At 41.0% G+C, this 9,946-nt stretch overlaps 1 protein-coding gene across 1 annotated transcript in view; it reads left to right on the top strand.

Annotated features, from left to right (window-relative positions):
* Window positions 1-9,946, top strand: part of PAPPA2 (pappalysin 2) — a 286,664-nt gene that overhangs the window by 238,665 nt on the left and 38,053 nt on the right. The window contains exon 19 of the mRNA XM_059412848.1: window positions 469-578. Coding sequence (XP_059268831.1) covers window positions 469-578 — 110 coding nt within the window. The remainder of the gene's footprint in view (window positions 1-468; window positions 579-9,946) is intronic.

Genomic DNA, 9,946 nt, shown 5'->3' with positions numbered 1-9,946 from the left:
ATCACAAGTAGGCAGAGAGGCAGGCAGAGAGAGAGGAAGGGAAGCAGGCTCCCTGCTGAGCAGAGAGCCCGATGCGGGGCTCGATCCCAGGACCCTGAGATCATGAACCGAGCTGAAGGCAGCGGCTAAACCCACTGAGCTACCCAGGCAGGAGTTAAACTTTTAATGGCTGGATCATGCAGGGATTCAGAGTATCCAGAGGAGGGGCCATACTGCATCAGAAAGAGGAGTGGGCATTGTTTCAAGGGAAGGTAAGTTGGGGTAGTGGATCTTTAGCAACGAGTGTAGAATTATCCTTACAGGTGCATAGTACATGAATATGAGCCCTGCCTATAACCATGATAATGTGGTGACCCAAAATGTAGACGGTAATTGCTCTTTAAAAAAGTCAAAGTTATTTTATTGCAGGATGAAAAAGACAGAGATCTAAGAAGTTCAAGTCTCTGCTGTAAATTTCTGTTCTTTCAGGTGCAGTGTGTTCCCCGACGTGCGTAATTCCCCCTAGTGATCCTGTAATTCTGCCTGAGAACATCACTGTTGACACTCTGGAGCACTGGATGGTACCTGTCAAAGTCCAGGTGAGGAAAGGGACATTTTTTATGTGTCAAGGATGTAAGACTACTGGGAAATTCTCAACTGACAGTATATTCCCTGGAGTAATTTCCGAGGCTTTCAAAGCATCCTTAAAGCAAACAACCACATGGATCATTCCTAGAGGGAAGAATTAAATATCAGGAAGAGAAAAGAGGAAACTTGATTTTTAAAAAATGGCCCCTACCCAAAGGACACTTAAAAAGATAATCTAGAAAGAAGAGTTAGAGCCATAAAGAATGGTAATTCAGGAAGAAAATGGAAAAAGAAGATTACTACTAATGAAAAATAGGACAGGAGAACTTAGAAGAACACAAAGAAATGAAGGAAGTTGACAGAAGGATGGAGAGGGAAAGATAATTTGGAAAAGATGAAGATGAAACTGAAAACAGGGAAAGAATGACCAAAGAGAGTAAGAGAGAGCTGCCTTTCCTGCCTACTCTTTCTGAACCCTGAGATCTTCTCCCTGGGCGCCCTGGAGATCAGTCAGTTGTGGACAGGACCCACTACCTTGACAGCCTCTTCTCTGGGCTATCCTTTGGTTTGTATTCTCCATTGAAACCCTGAGGATTCCCCTCCCTGCTTTCTCCCCTGGGCCCAGGAGAGGGGCACCTGCCCTCCTGTCTCCTCAGAGCCACTTCCAAACCATTTTCCCTGTCTCCTCTCTGGAGTTCCCCACATTTGAATCTAATGCCAATAGAGCAAACATCATCTTTTGACATCTTCTAACTCCTGGGTTACTTCCCCCCATTTATTTCTTAAACACTTTGACTCCTGGGTCATGTTGTATTAGCTGATACTCCTATAGGATTCACTGATTTCAATCTCCATACCCCTGACACTTCCAAAACCTGGGTTCTCAGTTCCGTGGCCTCCTTTCCTCCAATGATCACGCTTACCTTTCTGACTTCATCCCTTATAGGGTTTCTTTGGCCCACTCTGATCTTCACACAATGGTTTCATGGCTGATTCTCAGAAAGCCATGCACATTCTCACCACAGTACGTTTACTCTGTGGTTCCCTCTGCTTAGAATGCTCTTCTCCCAGGCTTCCTCATGTCTGGCTCCTTGGCTTTCTTCAGAATTTTACTCAAATGCCAGGGACCCTGTTTGACGATTTATCCAAAATGTTAACTCCCCTAAAACCTTTGTCCCCCTGTCCCTTTTTTATTTTTTTTCTCCTGAGGACTTACCATTACCAGGCATGCTATATATTTTCCTTATTTATCTTATTCCATACCCCTTTCTGCTGCTAGAATTAAAAGCCCATGGAGGGAATATTGTCTGTTCCATTCGCTACTATGTCCCCTGATGCTATAACTGTTCCTAGTAGGCAGAAAGTGCTTAATGAGTATTTGAGAATAAATACATGAAAATGAGGAAGAGAAGGCTGTAAAAGATCTGGATGGAGAAGATCATGTGCTAAATTAGTTATTTCTCCTTAGAGTGGGGCGAGTTGGGATAACACAGAGCCTGGGAGCTCAGTTGCTTTATTAGACTCTCTAACAAAGAAAATCCTTGGAAGACTGTTCTTATAGGGTCACCTAGAGATGTTCGACATTTGGAAACCATCCTCAGATTGCTTCTTTTTTCTCACAGGCTAATTGTGCTGTATTAGCAGGGATTTGTGTCAAAGCAGGAGGATCAGAAAAAACTACTCCAAGTACAATTCAGGAGAGGGGGCTGGGGAGTAGCGTACCCCTATTAATTCAGTCCGTTGTTCATTGAACAAACAGTTGTTAGGACTTACTGTGTGCCCTGGAACGGGGCTAAGTGCTGGGAATATGGAGATGAGAAAATGATAGTCCTTCTAGTTATGAGATTTACAATCTGGCCATGAAAACATTTATAAGAATGCAACACGGGAAGTGGTTTGGTTGTGGTAGAAGTGCTGTGGGAACACCCAGGAGGAAGCAACCAATTCTTCTGCTCAGGAGCTTCAAGAAGAATCCAAGGACCAGGAGGCTTTTCCTCTGGGTCATAAACTATGATCATGAGGAATGTTCTAGAGGGTTAGGAATGGTAAGAAGTTCTCTGTGGCTGAAACCACGGGTATGTGTGGTGGTAAGGGAGAGGAAAGATGGGTACTGGCAGGATGAGACAGGGAGAGGCAGGTGGGTGAGATCCCACAGAGCAGGCCATGCCCCTCCCAGGACAAAGAACCGAAGGAGGACACTGAGCAGGGTAGAGCAAACCAGGAGCCTGAGGGCAGGGTGAAGACTGGATTGGGGTGGGAAGGAGAGAGCCAGCGAAACACCTTGCCTGGTTCTCCCACCCCTGGCGTTTTTAGACTTTACGTCCCACTTCTAGTTGGAATTACAGCACCCAGAGGAAGAGTCCTGGAAGAGCCCTTGCCTCCTGTTTCATGGAGTGCCAGATGGTCTAGACCTTCTCCTTCAGCCCCTTAAATTCTTCTTCCCCTGGGAAAAGACTTCTCTTTCTCCATTAGAAGCCGAAGGGGGAAAGGCTTAGGATATTTCAGACCCTTTTCTTCCTCTTGAGACATAAACTGCTTAAGGAACTCTTCTCCATCCATTTCCCTGTAAAGGCATCCAGTGAGAGCAGTTAGTGCGGTTTTGGGAGGCCAGAGTTCAGGCCTTCCAGTGATTGGGGGTCTCCCATTTCTGTTTTCTAAGTGGCACATTCAAAGAAGAGAAGTTTGGTTGTCTCCATGAAGATAGCAGGGGTACCAATACCGGAGGCGTTGACTGTTTCCAAACTAGAAAACGATATTTTCTATTTTTTGAAAGCCTCCTTTTCTTAACTGTCCTTCAGGGGAGTCATTATTATTTATTTGCCCCTATTCCATAGCTGTTTCTTTACAATTATATTTCTAGTGACTTTTCCAGTACTGGGAACCTCATTGGTGTCTTATAAAAATTAATTGAGCAAGCAAAGAAATTGTTGCACCGTTTTCTACTTTCGAAGTGAATGTCTGCTTCCTAGACAAACTGGGCCATTTCAGCAGCTCTGCACGACTATGTAATCACATCCTTGTCACTTTCAAGTTGCCCACCCCAGAGAGAAAATGCAGAGTACCTTTTTCTCCTTAAGCCAAACATTAAGTGTTATTGTCTGTATCATTGCATGTGTCATGACCCTGGTCTAGTCAGTAAATCCAGGTTTTGAAACAGGTTATTCAGGCATGATTTTGAGGCTGATAGCATCACAGAAATGTTGTAGACCTTAGAATCAAAAATGTTTTTTTAAAAAACCTGAGTTTTAACTCATAATCTCTGTTATTCATCAGGTGGATAATTTTAGGCAATTTTAGTGTTCTGTGCCTCCATTCCTTTGTCTGTAGGATAGACATAATAGCTATTTCATAAGGTTAGCATGAGTATCAGATGAGAAACATGGATAGAAATTAACTCTGTCCTTGATGAGGAACACTGTTTCTTGATTAGGTGCCATTCTTCCTAGAGACAGGATGATTTCCCTCACGTCTATCTGCTCTTCCCATCATCAATGATACTGACCTTCTTTGTGATTTGGGGATAAAGATATCCTGATCCTAATTTGCATAATTTTAGAGGAACTCTCACTTTATTGGAGTTTTTGAGACTTGTGTCCTATTCTGTGTGAAAACAAAGGGAAGTAATTAGCTCCTTCTTCTAACATGGAGGAAGTAATGTAAGAACTCACAAAATGAGCCTCATCCTTACTTTGCAAGAGTAATTTGTCCTGAGAAAACATCCAAAGGTCAGAATTTTAAAAGTTAAATACATAATTGATAACATAACCCAAATCAAGATTCTTTATGCCCAAAGAAAACCCAGTGTTAATTCAGTGGTTAACATGAATTATCATAGAACGTCCAAAGACGCTGTCATCTGTGACTCTCTCAACAATTCCACAGATATAATGAAATAAAGGAGCCTTGTTTCCCCCCACCAAAAAAAAAAAGCTCACATGGGATGCTTTGTTTTTAGGAAATTAAAATTTTATCATAACAGAAAATAAGAGAAAGGAATCAGTGGAAGCAACAGGAATTGCGATGAGGTTACTCTTGTGTTCCCAGGTCCTCAGAGATAAGATTATACACGAGCCATATATGATTTCATGATGTCTGCTATTCCATGGCATCCAGTAGCTCCTGAGCAGCGGGAAATCTAAACTTGTCCTCATAAATAAGAGAAAATGCCTTATAAGCCAAAGCAGTTGTGTTAAATGAAACTCTTCATTAAAATCCTTGTAACTTACATTGATTTATCTTGGGGTTTGTTCTGTATTGCGCTTGATCTTAAATTTTGGTGTCCTTAAGAATCACTTGGGCAGTTTGTAAGAGAGACAGAGCTGGGTTCCACCTTTCAGAGAGACTGGCGATGCCACAAAGCACACCCAGCATTCCACTGTAATGCTTTGAAAGACACTGCTATTACCAAATAAAATGCTGGCAACAGTAATATTTTAAATACAAGCACGTCTGTTTGGAGCCTGACTCCTTTGTTCTGTAAATGGTGATCTCCTTATTTCGTGCGAATCCCTATCTCCAATACTTCAAATACCTTTATATCTGGCAAGACTACAGAGCAAATGAATTCAGTTGCATCATTTTCTCTAGTCTGCTTCCAATGACTTCATTCTTTGTAATAAAAACGGTATCTTACAGTTGGATAACATTTTATTGTTTTCAAAGTTGTATATATAAAATATATATTTTTATGTATTTCATTTAATTTCATTTTATTTCATAATTTCATTTTAATCTTATCACAAACCAATACACTAGGAAAGCAGGATTTAATTATCCTCGTTTTGACCAATAAAGTTGACGTTGGATGATCTGTTCAAGCTTGACGCTGGAAGTGGAGAAAGAAGTGCAATCAACTTCTCTGATCCCAAGTCCAATGTCATCTCCCCTGAATCACCCTATTTGCCATAGTTGTTTCTTTCCCCTGCAGTGTACTTGGATTAGCTTGCTCATCAAATAGAAAAGAAGACACTCCTCTCAATTATAAGAATCCCCTCATTCCTACACTTCTCTTATTTCCTTTCTTCCTTCTCTAACAAAAATAATTTAGTGCTCGCTTTGACAGCACATATTTTAACAAAAATAATTTAGAGAGACAGTTTTCTATAATTCTACTTTTCCCTATTGTGAAAGAGATTGTTTCTAAAGAACCAACAAGTATACTTTTGAGATGCTCACAAACCTTATTTGCCTTCCCCTGGGGTTCTACAGGTTTTTATACCTGCAAATGATATCTGACTTCTAGAATAATATACTCCCTATTAAAGGGAGAATTTCTGAGAACTTAGGGAACCTGGGGTTTTGATGAAAAACAACTCGAAGTAGCAACTGGCATAAAGAAGAGTGAAGTCCCCCTGAGTTCAAATACTTACCCTTTGGTGGCCTCTGCCTCTTCAGCAGCAAGGGCCAGGATAATATTCTCTATCTTGCAGGGCTGTTGTGAAAATTAAAAATAACACTTCTGAGCTGTCTTACCCAGTTTTTAGCCTATAGTTCTGAAGTGAGTAAAAACGAAATTTCGGTTCATTTAGTACAAATCTTACTTTTGGAAGTTTCCTTCCCCTCTGAACAGATATCACCAGTTATCTCTATGAAAGAGAAAACATAAAATCCTCTGGGTTGTATACTCTGCTCACTGGTGTGCACCCACGAGTGTAGACAGAAACATGTAGATCATGTGTTTCTTTTTTCTGCCCCTTTTACAAATGGGGCTGGGAAGGAAGTTAATGGCCATTCAGCATTTCCTAGTTGAACACTGACTAAAGAAGCAACATCTAACCGCTTCGGTTGTGAGACTGAGAGTCCAGATGAAAATGACGGTTATTTCTAATGACTCAAGGGCATACTGGCTGTGGGAGACAAGAGGTGAGGATCTGAAATGCTCAGGTGGACATGCTGGGCCTTTTGTTTTTGTAATGGTGTCTTTCTCCTTCACCTACTGTACACAGAGATCTAGACATTTCTATGGTGATGACATCTGTCGCGAAATACCTGGCAGAAAGACAGGACACCAAACAAAAGGGCTTCTTGGCACTCAAGTAAAGGCCTGCCAGTCTCTGTGACTGAGTAATGGAATCTGGCAGTTAGGATACAGACGACAGCCACATGCCTAGTCGGTAGCATTGCTCACACCCAGAAGCACGAGCTTTTGCCCCACAGCCTCCCACAACTCCCCGGCAGTACCCACACACCTGGTGGTCTGGGGAGCCTGAGCTGAGGGCGTGGGAGGAGCTCCCCTCAGACTTCTGTGGGGAGCACTCTGTGCTTTTCTCATCCCTGTATTTCCCTCTGCTTCATTGTTTCCCTTCCTTTTTCTTCTTTTCTGTCCTTCTACCTCTAAGCTGGAAGATTCTTGCGGGTAGGAATGATGTCTTATTTTCATCCCCAGATCTCCTCAGCGGATGACTCATTTAGTCCCTTGCTCCAAACGGGTTGCCAAAACCAGAGCCCGTAGAAGAGAGTAGCTCCTGCCTCCACAGAGCTCTTTCCCAAGGCAAACGTTTTGATTTTTCCAAAGGCCTATGTAAAGTTGAATTTTTATGGTTTTCCTTAACCACTGTGTTGAGGGAATGTTTTATTATATTTTGAGATTTACCACTTAAATGGGAAAATTAACATTTTTGACTTATGTTGGAAAGACGTGGTCCATCAAGACTCTGATTTCATGGGGAGGTGATTTTTTTTTTATATACATAATGTGGCAATTGTTTGCACGTAATTATACTTGAAAGTGTTCCATTCTGAAGTACAAAAGCATCCATCATAACATCTCATTTCCTCTATTAGTTTGCTTCGTAAATTCGTTTTTCACAGACTGAACAATGCTTTTCTTTTCTTTTTTTAGTACATCACAATTAGGAATTAGTGAAGTCCAAACTAATGAGATTTTCCTGTGGTTCCAAATGGGAGGTTTGTGAGATGCTCAGCACTGCAGGGAAGCCCTCCCTTGCCGCCCCCCCAGCTCTTCACTAGAATCGCTCAGTCAAAACAAATCGTGTAATTTCTGACTTTGTTTTCCCAAATTGGTCCCCAAAGGATTAGTAATTCCTTAAGCAAAAACAAAACGTTTTAAGAGGGAGAGAGAAGCAGGAAGAGAAAAAGAAGACAGTGTCCCCCAGGAGCCGTAGTGTCCCACTAGCTGGTCTCACCCTCCCATCTGTCTTCTTGTCTCCTCATCCTTGCCCTCTTCCCTCAGAGTGTCCTCTGGATGGGCGCGTTGTGTAACAGCCCCAGTGACACTTGCCACACACACACATCAGTGGGAGAACAAATCCCTCAGACATGAGTCATGAAAAAAACCTTCTTTTTCGTCAGTTTCAAGTATGGAAGTGTCTGCTTTTGGTTTGAGTGAGTCTCGAGGCATCGAGTCCAAGACAGTCTTGGAGGATGGGGGAAGAAGAACTGAAAAGCAAACTGCAGGGTAATGTGCGACTGTCCAAAGACACACGCAAAAACAGGGCTGTATTTTATTTAGGGTTGCATACACATGTAGTAATAAGGAAATTGTCACAAACCTGGGCAGCAGCAGAACTTTGTGGTCTGTTGTGATTAGCAGCGCATTCTGTCAAGTAACTATTCCTGATTAAAAAAAACAATTGAGCAATTCTGTGTTAGACCTTAGTGTTGGCTTACCATCAGTCTTGTGACCTTTAGTGAGACATTTACCCGAGCAATAGCCGTCAATTGCCTTATGACCTTCCCCTTCCCCTCCCCCCTTCCTTCTCTCTCTTTCTTTCTGTCTCTCTCTCTTTCCCCCTCCCACCTTCATTTTGTTCTTCCCTTTTTCCCTTTTTAATTTTAAAAAATTTGTAAATGGCCCAACCAAGAGGAAATCTTTAAACTGGTATCTCATAAACGGTTTCCTTTTGGAGACTTCAAAACAAATCTTTGTTCACAATCAAGTCACCTGCAAAGTAGCTTATTAGTAGTATAATAACAGTAGTTACATAAAACTGTATAGAAATAATAATTTTAAAATTCAAAATAGTTGTTACCAGTAGGGAGGAAGAAAGGAGAATGAGGGGACATTAATTGAATCTCTAGTGACTTAAATCCTGGAAGCAGACGCCATCAAATTGTTAAGATTTGATAAAGCTGGAAAGAGGCTATAAGGTTGATCTTTCAATTATTTCCTATAGCTTTTCAAATGTAATATACACTATCATAATTTGTCAAAAATATTCCAGAAAATAAGAAAGTTACAGTGAATCCTTAAAAGATAAGTTGATGCATATTAAAAATTTTAAGGGCTTATTTGACCAAAAATCTGTTTGAGTCAGGCAGCATCAAACCAAAAGTGGTTAGGAGTGCTCCAACAAGAGGAGCTTAGGACAGACTCTATGGTAGAGAAAGAAAAAACAGAAGGAAAGTAAAGAAATTATTGACTGGCTATAGCTTAAAGCCTAGTTGAGTCTTTGTGACTGGTTGTCCATAATTTGCAGTTTCGTAACCTTGAAACATTCACAGGCTTAGATGTTGGGTTGCTTACGTGGGCTACCATGGATCAGAGCCACCTCAGTCTAATGGCCTCTTTGTTGAATTAATTTAACTAATGTCACCAGTAGCTAGCCCTTTCCATTGTTTTTCTTCCTGTTTCACTCTCTTCTTTTACCTCACCACCACAAATATGCCCCTAAAATTTCGGTCCTGAAACACATTTAAAATTCTCTGGTTTTGATCAATAAGTAGTAGTTCAATTAATGACATAAGCATGTCTTTTCTTATGGGATGAATGTCATTCAGAGGCCAGAAGATTGTGGAGAATCCTGGAGCTCCAACATCATATTTAGTGGTCAACAAAAGCTTATAAAACATCATCTGAGATAAGATATATGTCACTGAGATAAGTCACTGAGATAAGATATATGAGTGGGAAACAGTCCCTATTCTCAAGGATTTCACAGTCTAGGAAGGCATATCACCCAGGTACCAGAAGCTTTTGCAGTTTTCTAGAGATTAAGGAAGGATGCCGGTTTGAAACCTTTTCATGTCTGAATGACAGAACATTGAAGAATCATTGAGATGAATATTCTCAGTTCTACTATCATGAATTTATTCTACAGATATAGTTGCCCATATATGAAATGTTTTATGTGTAGCATTGTTTGTTGGAGCACAAGACTGAATAACCCAAATATCCATCAATATGGGTCTGGGTAAGTAAATGGGGGTTCATACATGCAATGAAATACTATGCAATCAATAGAATGCAACAGTCCAGATAACATAAAATGGACAGAACCCCAGGGAACACTGTGAAGTGAAATAAAGACAAACAAGCAACCAACAGCAGACCAAAGTACAAAATAAAATTATGGTATTTTATCATTTGTACGTGGCAAATTGGAAGTATATATGTATATATATACTAGGCATAGACTAT

This window comes from Mustela nigripes, chromosome 10, assembly GCF_022355385.1.
Source record: "Mustela nigripes isolate SB6536 chromosome 10, MUSNIG.SB6536, whole genome shotgun sequence".
Lineage (NCBI taxonomy): Eukaryota > Metazoa > Chordata > Mammalia > Carnivora > Mustelidae > Mustela > Mustela nigripes.
This window is presented reverse-complemented; position numbering and strand designations above follow the sequence as displayed.